The sequence below is a fragment of the Mytilus edulis genome, chromosome 4 (genome assembly GCF_963676685.1).
Source record: "Mytilus edulis chromosome 4, xbMytEdul2.2, whole genome shotgun sequence".
Classification (NCBI taxonomy): Eukaryota; Metazoa; Mollusca; class Bivalvia; order Mytilida; family Mytilidae; genus Mytilus; species Mytilus edulis.
In genome coordinates, this window is record NC_092347.1 from 7,196,525 (window position 1) to 7,213,988 (window position 17,464).

At 31.1% G+C, this 17,464-nt stretch overlaps 1 protein-coding gene across 12 annotated transcripts in view; it reads left to right on the forward strand.

Moving 5' to 3' along the window:
• Window positions 1-456: 456 nt before the first annotated feature.
• Window positions 457-17,464, forward strand: part of LOC139518878 (amyloid-beta A4 precursor protein-binding family A member 2-like) — a 75,290-nt gene continuing 58,282 nt past the window's right edge. For 2 of the 12 annotated variants that reach the window (XM_071310531.1, XM_071310535.1), the window contains exons 1-7: window positions 457-589; window positions 4,722-6,363; window positions 7,339-7,424; window positions 9,002-9,085; window positions 11,863-12,141; window positions 13,170-13,279; window positions 14,236-14,281. In XM_071310531.1, coding sequence (XP_071166632.1) covers window positions 4,775-6,363; window positions 7,339-7,424; window positions 9,002-9,085; window positions 11,863-12,141; window positions 13,170-13,279; window positions 14,236-14,281 — 2,194 coding nt within the window. In that variant the 5' untranslated portion in view covers window positions 457-589; window positions 4,722-4,774. The remainder of the gene's footprint in view (window positions 590-4,721; window positions 6,364-7,338; window positions 7,425-9,001; window positions 9,086-11,862; window positions 12,142-13,169; window positions 13,280-14,235; window positions 14,282-17,464) is intronic. The other 10 variants (XM_071310533.1, XM_071310537.1, XM_071310534.1 and 7 more) reach the window with 7 other exon arrangements.

Sequence of the window (17,464 nt, forward strand, 5' to 3'; positions counted from 1 at the left end):
CAAGGGGGGGGGGGGGGGGGGGTGATTTTGTTAAATGTGTTTTTTTTACAAATTCATAAAAGTTTTTTTCAAATGGTCAAACACATTTGATCTCTGACTAGTTTTGTAACTGCACCCTTCACCCCACCCCTCCTAAATAATCATTTGAGATGAGACAAAAGTGTTAATTTTCAGAAGTCTCAGGTTTTGAGTCACTAAAATGTCGATTCCGGTAATATAATGTATAATAAATAGCACATGGCAGTGGACTGATACACTCAATATAGTAGTACTAATATAACCAAATATAAAATTAACCGAGGGCGTAAGGTATCTTAATAAAGGCATTGTAAAAGACCAAAAATGCCAACAATGCGTCATAAATCGAACCGACCCGAAAATCAATATTGACTGGTTACTTGATGTAAATTATGTGTGGTATCTTTAACCCTGTTAACATTCCACCGAAAACCAGTCAAATCAATATTGACATGTAACTTCCGGTTTTTATTGTCGAGGGTTGACAGCAGTAGGAGAAAACCCCAACATTTAACACCACAACATAAGAATGAAACAGCATTTAAGATATATATTTAAATAAAAGGAAGAGGTAACGATTTGTTGTAAACACGAAACAGTGTATCTTCATCTAAACAAAGCATGTGTATTTACTGTAGGCAGGGTTGTTGATTGTGCATAAATTTGATTTTCATCAACATGTTGATGATGTCATTCATTGTCTTACATCCTCAGCATCTGTTCATGATTTTTGTTTTGAAATAAACCTTAGGGTACTTGATCAGAATAGTTTGTACTGATTTAAATTGCACTGAAATGTTGTGGAATGTATTGTAATTTTATTTCTTCTACCATCACATATTTAATTGTTACTATAATTGAATAATGGGTCAGGTCAAGTCCACAAACAGTTTCTGTTTATTTTGTGAGTTTCTGTTTATTTTGTGACTTCATGGTGCATGTTTTATTCAATGAAATGATAAAATAAACATTAAAACTTCTAAATACTGGTACACCATGTATATGAGGCAGTTAAAACATGGTGTGGTTGGATTTTATATACCAAGAAAGTAACACTAACAGGGAATTTCATTCCTTTTACATGTAAAGTCAGCTCTGTTAAATTTATGTTTACAATATGAAAAATCTTTTTTGGACAAGGAAATCAGTTTCAGTCATTTGAGTTTAATTTCTGCTTGTCGTGGACAGGCAGATATGGTTGATTCCTATCTTAATACACCTTATCGCTATTCCCGCTTGACCTGAGAATAAGTTCCGCTGGAACTTTTGACGCCATACAACAATCTTTCTTCCATTGTTGCATCAGACATTATAAGTTATCTACGTAGATATGGATATTTTAACACCCAATATCCATATCTACGGATATGAACGTAGATAACGAATTTATCCCCAGTCTTAGTCCGAATCGGGCGAGTTTTACGGAAATTCGGGTACAAAGTGTAACGTGAAAACAACGTTTTTTTCATTATCTAAAAGTGTTTAATTGAAATTTCGAAATTTTGCATATTTTTTACGGGGTGTAGGGTACTACCTTTGGTAGAACCCTACAGGTAGTCAAACATAAGACGTTTTTAATACGGATACAGAGAAAATGGATTGAGTCAAATTTGGCGCTCAATGTTGTGAGAGTTACGTCATAGATGGTGTGACGTCAACGTGGGTCATTTGCATAGCAAGGTCAGCAGTCCCATTCCTTAAAAATGTGTCAGTCAAGTGATGCATTTAATGAAATGAGTGTAAATTATCGGCATAATAGGACAAAATCGTTAATGAATTAAATATTTAGTCACAAACATCAGTGATAATCTACAGAATTCAATATTTCACAAGGAGCAATTATGGAACTAAGGAAAACTTGCGTGAAGTTCCCAGGGATAATGGTTAGCAACGTCCGGGGATATGGGTTAGCAACACCCAGGGGCTATGGGTTTTGTAACGACGTGCGTTAACCAATCAAAATTCTAGATATATACTTAGCCGGGGATAATTTCTTTTCTGACGTCAAAATCACGTTTAGTAGTCCAAATTGGAAAATTGGCAATTGGTCTACCTTAAGTTTAGCACAAGGAGGCCACTGGAGCTATTGCCAGATAGTGTCTGTCTTCATTGTAAATTCAAAGGTCATCCACTATGAAACATTTTAACCCATACTGAATAACGGGTTATTTTCGCAGCGTGTAAATTTTCTCTTCTTTTCACAGATAGAACACAATTATCAAAATAAATTCCGCAAACTTAAAAATGCACATGCAAAGGAAATGATAAAAGTTTTGAATACGCCAAAGTAATAACCGTCTAAATAATACCTGCCAAAATATTTTGTATACCTTATTCATTGAAAATCATGAAATTTTACACCCGCGAAAATAACAGTTATATGGTATCAACCAATCTTAAAGGGTATCTGGTATAAACTTTGTTTTTTATTTGGGTCAGTCAACAGACATGGGCATTGTAAAAAAGATAATGGGATAAAATGCATTAATTTCCTTATACATGTATATCTAGAAATCTAGAAAACTTTAATACATGCAATTGATAGAGAAAATCAGATTGACCAAAAATTTTCAGAATTTCAATATCTCCCATATTGTTCTTATGTTTTGACTATTGAGGAAATTTGCCCCTTTGCTGCCAATGATTCTGTACACATGCAATTATGGAAAAAAACATCTTCTGTAAGCTTAAATGTTACTAATGGACCAAACAACACCACAACAAGTAATATAAGACTTTGCAATATTTTTGATTCAACTCAATGCCATATAGCAGTGATAGTTGTTTGAAGTTCTTAGATGAATTTTAGCACTTATCAAATTGATTCAGGCCTAGAAACTGTTCATGCTAGAAAATCTGTGTCTATAGGAATAAGTTCAGAAAAATTAATTCAGTACTGAAAGTGTAAAGAAGTTATTACCAGTAAATGATGATTTTTGACTTAATTATTTTAATGTTTTTGTCGAGCTTGTGACATCTGTTGTATGTACTTTACAAGGTACATATGTCTGTCCGATACTTTACCCCAACCTCATTTCATGGATCAGTTAACATGGTTTAGTTTTCGTGGTAAAGTTCGAAATTTATATCTTGAATACTATGTATTGTAAGCAATTGATCGACAATATTTGGTGTATGGAAATATTTTATGAAATATGAAATATAAATACATGTCATTCTGACAGGTTTTAGCTGACCTTCATCTCATTTTCATAGTTTATTGCTCAATGTTAAGTTAATGTGCTTTTGTCTATTTTTCTCTATAAGCAAATGGTCAACAATATTTAGTGTATTTTGAAGGTGTATATATCTGTCTGGCAGAGTTCATCTGACCTTGACCTCATTTCAATGGTTCATTGGTCTATATAAAGTTTTCAGGGTATGGTTTGTTTCTTGTATACTAAAAAAATAGGTCTGACAATTATATTTGGTGTGTGCCGTGGAATGCTTGTAAGATGTATATGTATTTTTGGCTTGGTTTATCCGAAATTGACTTCATTTTCTTGTTTAAATTTATGTTTGTATTTAGGACTATCAACATAAAATCAATGGTCAGTAAGCAGGCAGGACATTTCAGCATGTGCACTTTTTTGCCAATTGCAGACTGATTTGAGTCAATTAAAGTAATAAAGAAAATGTTTGGAAGGGTTGAAAGTGACCATTGAATTGAGGTGACTGTCAAGACAGGTTTGGCTGTATACGTAAAATCATTCATGTAATATTAATAGAAAGTGTAAACATCAGAAGTTATCAGAAATAGAAGATCTAGGAAAATGATAGAACAACCCAAGTTGTTTCTCAAATAAGCTCTGTTTCCATGTCAGGGACTGCTTCAATTATGGTATATACATAAGGCTGTTGGCCTAGAAATTACTCTATTACGTCTATACGTATATATATTTTCCAAGGGACTTTTACCATGTGAGCTGGCATGTTGAAAAATGACCCAGCTTTATGTTCAAAATATATACAACTGTACAAACAAGGTGCTCTTTATTCATTGTTATTTGAACTTGGGTAGATAGTTGACTATCCTACCACATCTATTTATTTTTATATTGATTCTGTTTTGAAGTTCTTTTGCTGTTGTTAAGCGAATTGTTGGTGATTTACAGTGATTACTATTTACCACTGTATCATTTGAAATTTATTGAGAGTTTTTTGTAGATTTTACTATTTGCTAAACTCAGCCAATCTTCAGCATTGTGTATCAAAACACAGTATTAGGGAAAGAAAGGTTAAGATTAATGACCCTCATTATTTTTAACTGTCCTGCTTTCCTTGATTTCTTACAAATTAAGCGTAATGTTTGTGTCAAACATGTGCATACACATACTTTTATGCAATCAGTGTCTTCCATCATGTCCATAGATTTTATTTCTACATGTAGTAGCCAAGATAGTGAAAATGATGAAATTTAAAAAAGTTGTTTCAAATGTGCATGTATCAAACTGTATCTATCAAGAGTTTAAATAAAATAATATGTATTTAATCTCATTTTTTCATAAAATTGCAAAAAAATTTGTGAGAATGAAGATTTAGTAAAGATTATGAATGCTACTAGTCCTATGTCCAGTATTGATGTCCAATTATATGCAGACTGTCCAACATAAAACAGTCCATAAAACATACATTTAACCATCTAAATGTTTATATAAACCCACTTTGAAAGTTTTTGACTCATTTTACTCTTTCTTTTGTAGAAAATGTGCATAAAGTGATCTTTAGATGTTTTTAAGTTTGTCACATCTAAACAATGTCCGATAACGAGGACAATGCACCATCAGATCAAGAAGATAGTGGTCAACCAGAATCTGTAGCAACAGGTGCTTGTGGTGGAGATTTTTTACGTCCCATTTCACCCAACAGCGATTCAGCCGATAATTTAAGTCTTGAAGTTCAATTTGAAGAGGAAAGTTCAAGACACCCAAGTGAACTAAGTTCAATATCCTATCAGAATTTGTTGGATGACGGTGACGGAAATGGACTTTCTAGACATGAGAGTGAAGATAGTGCTGACTCATTACCTCCAGATTTTAATGATATGTATCAGCAGGATGAAATTACTCAAATAGACATACGTGATTTGCAATCCAAAACAAATGAAAAATACAAGAAAAGCTGCTTAAATGCAATTCAATTGAAGTCTCAATGTGAATCTGATAATATTGACAAACTTACTATTGATGTGTCAAAAATGAAAGATCTGATTCAGGGGGAAACAAAAGAAAGTCCAGACATTAGTATGAAGTCAGATAAGGAAAGTAAGAATCATTCAGCTGTTCAAAAAAGAAACAGTTTGGAAATTAGAAATAATATTCCAGTCAAAGGTGAGGTAAAAAGCTATAATAAAGATCTAGATAATTTAATCAAATACAATTCACAAGGTGCAAAACCAAAAATAAAAAAGAAATCCCCAGGTGTAGCTTGTCGCATTGGTGATAGTGGCAGTGATAGGGAAGGATCCAGTTCAGAACGAGATGTCCCATTGAAGAAGCAGTATACAGATGTATCAGAATGTGAAATTCAGCCTCATTTCACCAAGCATGATTCAGTTCATAAACTTGATAAAGAAAAAGAATCATTAGACACAAAAAATTTATCAGAATTTGAAAATTTAAATCCCAAGTTGTTAGAAAACTCTAAAACTGTTGAAATCATTAATGAATATGATTATGTAAAATATTCACGAGTTCAGGATGGAGATTCGTATGTAGGAATGAGGCTTGCTTATTCAAGTAAGGAAGAAAAAGATAAAAACAATATAAATGGAATTTTGCCTATGGATGATGATAATTCTAGAGATGCTTCCCCTGATAAAATTGTAAACATTAAACAGGAATTATCTCTTCTAGAAAATATACAAAATTTAAATGAAGACATGCTTACAGAAATCCCGTTGAATAACAATGATGGATTCTGTATGCATGATCAGAAAGCATTTTCATTATCACCCGAGAACACGGAATGTGATAGCGCCGAGGTAGAAAGTGTTGTTTCAGATGACGACAAGTCAAATTTAGGAATGCCAAATGTTGAAGATGGTTTATCTAGTAGTCAGACTAGTGATGTTGAAGATGCCCCACCGAGTAGTATGCACAAATCTCCGACACATTTATTACGCAAAAAACAGTCACAAGTTGTAGACGAACAGTTGTCTAATAGTGAAAATAGTACAAAGGCTAAGGAAATTGATGCTTCTGCAATAATGGAGGATTTGAAAGCTAAACGTGAGGCATTAGACTTAGCCATAGCTGACATTAAATCTACCATTCATTCAAGCAAAGACAAAATCAAGTATACACCCCAGTCTGATGAAGATGCGGAACCAGTGTGGATAATGAGGTAAACTTGTCATTTTTATTAAAAATAATCATTATAATATATAATTAGTCATTCAAGATTGTAAGGAATGCATTTTTGAATTATGACTCATATTATTGAGATACATCACTAAGGTAAAGCACAGAAAATGGTGCTCAGTTTTTAACTTTATTCCAGGGTTTACACAACATCCGAATCATAAGGAGAAGTGTTTTCTCTTTTTGACACTAATAAGGAGAAGTGGTGAGACTTATTTATAAGAGAAGTTCTTGGTCTGTAGCTGCGCTGCAATACTTTTACCATAATTTAAAGAGCTACATGCATTTATTTTATTCCTTTTTGAATTGTTCAATTCATACCTGAGAATGCAATTTAAGTAACAGTTGTCTCAGTGTATTGTCTTGAATAATCATGTATATATATATATATATAGTTACTCAATTTGAATTTTTCATTTTTATATACATGTACATTACAACTTTGATATAACTTCACTACATCTATATTGATATCCAATTATTATTTTGAAAGTATTATAAAACATCTTTGAGATATGCATTTTATTTAAACATCATGAACATGTTAAATATTTTTAAAGAGGCAGACAAACATACAACAAGTCTGAAAAAAGTTGATTCTTCACACCAGTAGAACATATATTATATAGTCATTTGCTATAATTCCCTAATGTTCTATACATGTGATCCTGACATTAATACATGTTAAAATTCTTGAAGATGAACATGATGAATAAAAAAAAAGTACATGTAAGCTGAAATGCAACCCAACAACAAAAAACTTTTAAACAAAAGTCTTGAAGTCAACATACAGTTTTCAATGATTGACATACATTACATATATAGGAGTGTTCTTTCTCACAAAGTAGATTGTAGGTCTGAATGGTTGTCACAAGATTTTTTAGGGAACTGATTACTGCAATTTATTTATTTCAATTTTTTCATGTTATTTATGTGTAAAATTTTGGACATATTTCAGAGAGAATTCCCATGACAAAAAAGAAGACAGAGTGAGACAATCTAATCATTCTTCTGAAGGAATTTACAGTGAAATTCATGATAAAGGTACTCACTTTTAACCTTCAACTTTTCCAGCCTTGAATTAATTAAATTAATGTTAGATATGAAGATGCAGACTGGTACATGCTATATTCACTGTTAGTAAAACAAAATCAAGCCTTTAATACATAAAATTGGAAAGATGTTCTTTTTGAGTACTCTTTTAGAGGAATAAGCATTGACATGCAAGGAAGTCTTGTCATATACATAATATCCCAGTTGGGCCTTTTTCTTCGTGTACATATACTTAATACTCTACTATGATGGGTAATGTTTCCACCTACTTAATACTCTACTATGATGGGTAATGTTTCCACCTATTTAATACTCTACTATGATGGGTAATGTTTCCACTTATTTAATACTCTACTATGATGGGTAATTGTTCCACCTATTTTATGCTTCATCGTGTACATATACTTAATACTCTACTATGATGGGTAATGTTTCCACCTATTTAATACTCTACTATGATGGGTAATTGTTCCACCTATTTTATGCTTCATCGTGTACATATACTTAATACTCTACTATGATGGGTAATGTTTCCACCTATTTAATACTCTACTATGATGGGTAATGTTTCCACCTATTTAATACTCTACTATGACGGGTAATGTTTCCACCTATTTTATGCTTCATCGTGTACATATACTTAATACTCTACTATGATGGGTAATGTTTCCATCGTGTACATGTACTTAATACTCTACTATGATGGGTAATGTTTCCACCTATTTTATACTCACATTTGGATCATTTTCTTTTAAGAAATTCCATTGAGTTCTCTTGATGCTGCTCTGATGATTCAGAGAATGAGAAGGTACTGATTCACTGACATTTGGTCCAATAGAGGATTGTAATTTACCATCTAAACAAAATTTCAGTGGATAATAAACGAGGATACTATAAATTCAGAAATTATTGCTAGGTTTTTATTATTGTGAAAAATGCAAGAGTTGTAAATGCAATAATTTAAACTCGCATTTTGAAATATTTTATATGAATTAAACAGGATTTTTCTCAAAATCGTAAAAATTAAAATCGCATTTAAGTCTAAACTGACAAAATCACAATAATAAATGCATGCAATAATTTCTGAATTTACAGTATACATAAAGCTAATAATGTTTCTACATATTTATGTATCCCTGGTTTATAAATGTTAAGGTCCCTTGAATCAATCCTGATGAAATCCACAATAGCACTTCAGACACATGAAATGAAAAATAAAAATGTTTTGTTGTCTTTTTTCATACCAAAAAAAATCTTTATCTGATATTTAAACCTGTACAAATCTCAATTTACTGGTCTGACAATTGTTTTACTGATTTTGAATGTTGAAGTATCTTGAAACCAGGATCTTACGCCTACGTGTACTATGTGAAGTACTAAATATTTACAATCACGTACACAGTAAAATAAGAGAAATATGGCTGTAAAAAAAGAGCCAAAGGAACATTTTAAGTTGAAAAAAAACCAAGCACCAAAGCACAGAAAACAAGGAACTAAGCAACACTAACCCTTGACTAAAAAAAAGTAAATGTATTACTCATCACAATTTGTATGTGTGTTTATTTCAGATAATGAAGAAAGTGGAGAAACAAACCAGCTTTTAGAAAGTCAAACCTATAAGTCTGATGGTAGACTTTATCATGCCAGTAAAGGTAAGATAAGAATTGGATTGATTTTCTTTGCAATGCTATATTCAGTGACTAAATATCATATTTGGTCTGAATGAACACATTTGTCATAAATAATAATTTATGATACACAAAGAGGATACTTGGAATTAATAAAAAATGTTAAACAGTATAACAAACCACAATAATTAACAACACCTGGTCCTTTTGTGAAAAAAGACATACAATACATGGTTCAGATATTCTGACTTCTCACAGGCACATTTTGTAGCAGTGTAAAAATATTGTCATGTTGTCACATATTCAATCTCCCCTATTTTGCCTATCAATATGAAATTAAGAAAAATAAGAAAATGTGGTATGATTGCTGATGAGACAACTCTCGATCATAGACCAAATGACACAGAACTTAACATCTATAGGTCACTATTTATCCTTTTACAGTTAAACCTGCTACAACTTGAAGGTCGTCTCTTTTGAACAAACATCATGCATGTCAGGTCATCCTCATCTTGTTTCACTAATGTAATATATATACATTTTGAATCTCATTTCAAAGGTCACCTCTCAAATAAGGCCAGTTTTCTCTGGTCTGGAGGATGACTGGATTAGGTGAATATAGTGAATAAATATGGTAGGATTCCTTAAGTTAATGACCAACTGGTAATATACATTTTATTCTTGGTTTCTATAAGGCTGTACAGTGATACAAATATCCTTCATGTAGGAATTTTATAATTAGCTAATATTCACTTCTTTTAATATGCAGTTAAAAGCAATCTTTTCATAGAAAAAAAGTATATATTTGTACATATTATCTTCATTCAGAAATGATTGTAGGCATCACATTTATGGAGTCTTTATGATATAGGTCACTTTAGAAAAATGAGGTGTGCCTACAGTTTGGAGAAGCATAAATCAGAAATATTAGGTGATATCCAAATTAGATTATCACATTTTTTGCAGATACAGACATTTTTAATTATAATAACAAATGAAGTTTGATACATTTATAGCATTAATAAAACTGTTAGATTTACTTTCTTTTTAATGGTTACTTAGATTTGCATGGAAAATTTGATTATAGATTATAGCTTTAGTTGTAAAAGTAGTTAGGCAAGAAAAAGGTAAAGAAGCATATTTTTAGAATGATACCGGTAATTGGAACAAGGTTAAAAATATAAGATAGAAATATATTTAAACTATTTAACAAAGGCTATATAAGGTATATTTAGCTACATATCTTTTAGCCTTTTTTAGACATCAATAACTTTGCCAAAATTTCAAGGAATTTTATGAAATTTGAACAGAAGCTGATCTGTGATCAAAAAATAATTTCCAGAGCAAAATTTTGAAAACATTTTATCATCTTTCCTTTTTTTCTGATAATGTACGTGTATACATGTAACTCTTAGAGAATTCCTGTTTTTGATAGTGCAGATCATAATGTTAGAAATTACTACATTATTTTTACTACATAAATTATGATAATTCTTCAAGACACACAGTACTATAAAAAAAAAGTAATGCTTTAATATGTACTGAGGTAGAAATATGAAGGAATATGTTTGATGACATATACATGTTTAATCATAATGAATGCAAATTTTTCTTGTTTTTGGATGAATAAAATGTTTAAGAATTTACTGACTATGCATGTAAATTCCAAGCTTATATTCCTATGAATAACAAGTCAGTGCATATTACATGCATGTTTATTTGTGTGACTAACTCTGGTTGAACAATAGTGGGCAACGTCTTGTTAACTGATGTTAAGTTTGACCCATTATCTTAGATAGAGACTAGTTTCTGCCTTAGATTCCCTCTTTTTATGGTCTTTCTTTTATTCACAAACTCATTGACAGATTCCTTCTGTTTTATCAAAGGATTTAATTGGATAATTAGCAAGAGAATGGATTGGAAATACAAATTTTGTTTTGAACTAAGTTTTGGAATTTTATCAATTTTTGATTCAATTTTAACCTGGAACATGAACATTCAATTCTCTCATCTAGTCCAAATCTTCTCTTGTTTTGGTACATGAATCTGTGTGTACATGAAAATAATTTTTATTAAAAGAAAAATCTAAAAAAATAGCATATTTCATTGAGAATATTTTATGATAAGCTTGCAAGGCAGAAAATGAAGATTGGTATAGGAAATGCGTTTGACTGTGTGATACAGTGATTTATTTTTCTGAAAGAAAATGACAATAAGAACAACATGTGTCCATAGGACACCAGGCCCCACTTGTATGGTGGAAAGTATCTCAAGTTGTATTCCTTTCCTGTAGGCTAATTGAAAGTAACCTAAATTTTGCAAATGTGAGTTGCTGAAGACTTTTTTCTGTATACATATATTTTTGGAGCATTTGCATATAAAAAAATAAAACAAATGACATTGAAACAGGTTCGTCAAATTTAAAGTAACACAAATTTAAACAATTAATGTTTTTGTCTGATTATGGAAATATATAAAAAAAAAAAGGATTTATTTTCACCAAATGTTCTCAATTACATTTCAGAAATAGTTCAGTAGGAAATTTTGGATAATATAAATAAGCTAAGGATTGAAATGTGGGGAAAACCCTTTACATGACAAGAATCATTGTCAATGTTTTCTGTTAAAACTCCAACAAGATGACTAGGGAACAATACATTTCTGATTATAAAAAGTAATTTCTGCCTTTTGATATGAATGAACCATTAACTTTGAAACTGTTGTCCAATATATAGATTAACTAGCTACATTTCTGTTCTTTAGCATGATCTGTTAAACCTTGCATGCTTCTTTTGTTTTAGGCTATGACTCAGATGATGAAGAAGATAATAATTCAAAAAGTACACGTCGAATCCGTGGTAAAAAGTATACCTCGCTCCCAAAAGACGATTCATTTGATCAGCATAGTCACAGAGTGAACGGTGCAAATGGTCATCACGTGAATAATCATCAAAAATCAGAATCGGTTGAATATTATATTAAAAAGACTCATGAAGGGTCCGAGACTGATTCTGAATATGGAAGTGACAAAGAAAGTCCATCCAAAACAAGTTACGTTAAGCAGGAACGTCAACCTGGAGGTATACAATGCATGAAGTTGTGTGTATTTTCAATAAATCTTTGCTTACATTACATTCGCTTTATTCCATAAACCTATCAAACACTTCAGGGAAAAAATGGACGAAATTTTTTTAAAGTATATAGGTCTTGATACTAGCAGTTATGACAGTGACGTTTATAGTGTGTAAATGTTTTCTGGATTGAAAATTTGCTACCCAGTACACAAAAGAAAACTTTATGTTTCAGAATTTTACAGCTATTTCTGAAGATTCCAGTTAAACAGTCTCTTTATTTGCATAAGAAGCATTTGCACGAATTTGTTTTAACATATTTTTTTTTATTTGATTGACTGGATTTTAACATTTTAAGTAGGTAGATATTAATTTAGTCTTTGATAGATTATGACAACTACTTATGCATGCATCAGATTTCAAATGAATGCCATTATTTAATGTCCTGCATTTGCTTGCATGGTAGCAAAGTTTTAAAAAATATTTCTCTCAGAGAGTGACTGTCATATCTGAAAAAGAAATATGTATGTGAGATATTGAACATAACATAATACATAGTGTTGTATAAGATCCACAAATTTGATTATTTCAATGATATAGATCAAATTCAGAAATTATTATGAGTTATTAAGTTACTGTGGATTCATTTATTTTTGTGGATATCAATTTTCATGGAATACTGAAAACTTGCATATTCGTGGATATTTGATTTCGTGGTTTTGCCAATCTCTGTATACAAAGCCTATTGAAAATATGTTATTTGTTGAACATTTGAATTCGTGGTTCACCTGTACCAACAAAACCCACGAAATTGGTATCCAACGAATAATAATGATTCAACAGTATGCAAATTATGCCACTGGTTTAGTATCCCAATAATAAGAAGCTCAATGTTCAAAAATCACAATAATAAATGCTTACTATAACTTCTGAATTAACATTATTCAGTATATAAAAGAAATTAAAAGTTGCAGAAAGATTGATGCAGCAAACAGCATTTTTTTGATACTCATGCCATTTATATGATTATTTTGTAGATTATGATACAGATGAAGAAACAGACCATCTTTTACAGAAACAGTATCAGAAAGATCAAAATGTTGACATTCCAGAACTGTCACAACCCCCGGTAAATAGAAGTGCTCAGGTAAACACACACACACACAAACAAAAAAACACATATCAGAATCTACTCAAACAATAAAAGTCCTTAGATCATCCTGGATTCTTAGGCCACATCTATTAAACATAGCTATGACTCATTTTGAAAAATAAAATAATGGTATATGGGTTTGATATAGAATTAAGACGATTTGGTATGATCGCCAATGAGATAACTCTCCACCGTTGACCAAAAGGTGAAGTTAGCAACTATTGATCACAGTACAGCATTCAACAATGAGCAAAACCCATACCTTATAGAACGCATAAAGTTTATTAGTCAATATCACAGATATATATAGACTTCAAGACACTAAAACACAAAACTCAAGACAGGACAGGCAGTGATTAAACTCAACTCGTACTGTCAAGAAACACAGGATGAAGTTAGCAGGGCAATTAAACCGTTAATTTTAGTTCAGTTATTGTTCAAATGTGTTCATCTAGGATCTTATCATTATTAGAAGTTGTAGGGATAAAAGTACCTGAAAAGTGATTTCAATTGGAATTTAGGTACAGTACTTGGATCAAACAACAATTTTGTTGTTGGCTGCCATGTCATCAGGTTCAAACATTTACAACTTTCCAATAGTGTTTGATTTGCTCTAAATATAATTTTAGTAGCATTTTCAAACTTATTTATAAGATATTCAATGTAGTGATGGGAAAGGGAGTTGCTAAAGACAACAACTTTCCTCCCAGATTAATTGAGAATGTTGCAATTTGTTTGGTCCTTTCTTTTGAAAATTCATTTCCTGGCAGTCATCAATGTCAAGGTCTCATGTAACAACATGGCCTCAAATTATCACTGTGTTTATTGGTTTTTTTTCTTTTGCAGACTGAGAATCATATATGTGGTGCTAAACATTGATATTATTTAATCTTTTATAAACTGAGAAATACAGATCTTGCACTAACAATTGTATTTATTATCTATTATAGGCTGAGAAACGTAGATCTCGTGCTAAAGAAGGTGAGAGGCAGTCATGTAAGCTATTCAATTTTTGTCTAATCTGTATTACCACTTTAGCTTCATGCTTCAGCTGTTGTTTTTGGTGAGTTAACAGATTCAGACAAGGATTAGTCTTTTCTTGCTCTACACTATATTGATATTACGGTGCATGTTAATAATGATTCATAAACTACTTGTATTTATTATGGCCCTGCAATGAAGTTGTCGGTGCCATATAGTTTTACCCTTGTCCAAAATTCCGTAATTCCGAAATTCTGTCATTCCCTCATTCCCAACAAACCATTATACCGAGTTTTTTTTTTCAAAACGCCTTCAGATATTGGGCTGATTTTTGGTATGTGAGTTAACCATGATGAGTTACAGATCAAGTTTAAGTTTCGTTCCGCTCCCTTAATTTTTACCAAAATTACGGGCTTTGGACTTTGATAAATTGTTGAAAATCACAGTTATACAGACTTTTTGTAAACACTTTCAGATATTGGGCTGATATTTGGTAGGTGAGTTACCCATGATGAGTTACAGATCAAGTTTAAGTTTTGTTTCACTCAGCTAATTTTTGCTGTAATTTTAGGCTTTGGACTTTGATAAATTTTTGAAAAATTGCATTTATACAGAGTTTTTTTCTAAATGCTTTCAGATATTGGGCTGATTTTTTGTAAGTGAGCTAACTATTATGAGTTGCAGATTAAGTTTAAATTTTGTTTTGCTCCGATAATTTTTGCCAAAATTAAAGGTGAGCAACTTTGAAAAGTTATACAGACTTTTTTTTTTATACACCTCCAGATTTTGAGCTGATTTTTGACATGTGAGACTACCATCATGTTTGTGTCCATATGTGTTATTGAAATTGCAGATTTTTCAACTTTTTGAGACTGGTCATTGGTGTCACTGTGACACATCTAGTATTTCATAAAAACTAATTTTTTTTCAATAAATTGGTTTGATGGCATTGATCTTAAAAATTTATTGAAAGTTGCAGAAGTGTCTAGAGTTTGTTTATTGGAGCAAAGTATTGTCATAAATTGCATGTTTTCTCATGATGTGTACTTGCATAATATTTTTTTTACAATTTGATTATGGTTGAAATGTGTAGCAAACTTATAAACAAATTTTATATTTTAGGTTCTATCATTTCTTGATGATAACTCTATAAAACAAAATCATATTCAAAATAAAACTGAAACTTTCAATGATTTTAATTTTTACAGTATTAAGTTAATTAAAATCTGTTCAGAAATAACTCTACAATAATTTTTTGAAAAAAATATGATTTTATATTAAATCACAAGTGACGAATACTTATGTACATGCACTGTAGGTCATTATATAAATCCTTCCCAATAAGAGAAGGTGTAAAGATGGATACACGTCAAATCTACCCTCCCAAGAAGATAAGTGAGGGAAACAAAAATTTACCAAATTTTCCTCATTGGAAAAAAATTCAGTGAAGGACACAATTTTTCCCACTTGGAAATAAAATAGCAAGGGATGCAAATATTACTCACTAGCAAAAAAATTATGTGGATACAATTTTTTTCAATTAAGAAAAATTTTTCAGGGGCATAATATGTGAGCTGTCCCTGTACCCTTGGGTTAATCTTCAATTCTTGGTTCCACCATTCACATGAGCAAGCAACTTTTCTTTTTTCTTTTTATGGATTTTGTTCACATTTGGTATTTTGCTTATATATTATAAGCATGAGCATTTTCTTTTTAGATTTTATTGTTCTATTGTCATAACACATTTTAAAGACTTATTATTGACTGTTTTATTGTTATTAAATAACAACACTGAGAAAAACACACCAAAATAATTTTGAAAACAAAAATTTGATAAATGTTTTAATTTATTATTCTCTGACAGGAAATAATGTATAAGAGTCAACATATTATTGAAACAGTACTCAACTAACCAGTTATTAGAATAAACATTGGTCAAAATAATCTACATTATTATGTATGTTTATTAAGATTTAATTGAAAAAAAAACCATTTTGTATTCATCTAACATTCATTTGTACTTGAGTTACCGGTATTTATGTCCCCCAATGGGTGAGTTGTTATGGAAGCTGGTGCGGATCTCATCCACCAATCACAACTAACATACTGGCATTTCCATCTTCCAATGGATATTTGTTATGAAGTTATGCACATGATTACTGGACTTGAGGTCTGTTTGTTAACCCCATGATTCTGTCTTGAAAAGTAACATAACAAAAAATATTAAGTTGACTTGTAGAAAGCTCTTACAGCCCTGCATATCAGTGAGTTTTAAACAAATGTCGTTTACAGCTTCACTTGCAAATTAAATTTTATTTTATCAATGGTAGATAATAGAAACTTATGTTTGGTTTAGTTATTGAGCACAATGCTTTCTTGCAAAAAATCTAAATTTAGTTAACAAAAAAATCAAAGCTATTATATTGGTTGTTTCTGCTTTAAATTTAGCAAAATAATAGTACATTAAATGCAGATTTTTCAAATTAATGATTTGTTAAAGTTAGTAAAACCAGATTTTATTGGCACTCTGAAAAGTTGGTTTTTTGTAGTATGAGAATTTATGCACAAATGCTGTTTTTCTTGATGCAAAATCATTTAGTTCTTTAAGAAAAAGGGTCTTATAAGTCGGTTGAATTGATGTACTTTCTCCAATGATAAAAAATCTTTGATATTATTACACTAATGTTTTAGATTGTAATTAGTTTATATATATTAACAAACTTAAAAGTTTTAACTACAAAACTATGGAACATTGAGATATTTTAATTGTTTTATGTTGAAGAATACCATTTATTATTAAAGAAGAGAATTTATATCAGTAAAATTTAGAAGGAAATAATAAAACCATTTATTTGCATGACAGTAAGCGATTCCTATGTATAGAACTGTTAAGTGGCTTATTTTCACAAACTAAATCAGGCACTGATTCAGGTTTTGATGTGGGGGGGAAGGGGGCTCCTTAGAATTAGAAATAATAGGATCTTATGTAGACTTGAAGTGTATAGGTGTGGAATTTTATTGCTGTGTTGAAGACTCCTTGCTGGCTTTTGGCCGTTTTCTGCTCTTTGGTCGGGTTATTGTCTCTTTGACACATTTCCCATTTCCATTCTCAAATTGACAAAATTGTCTGTAATTTTAAATTTTTACATATTTTTTCCTACTTAAGGTGGTACCCAACACTTTCACTAAAATTAATTT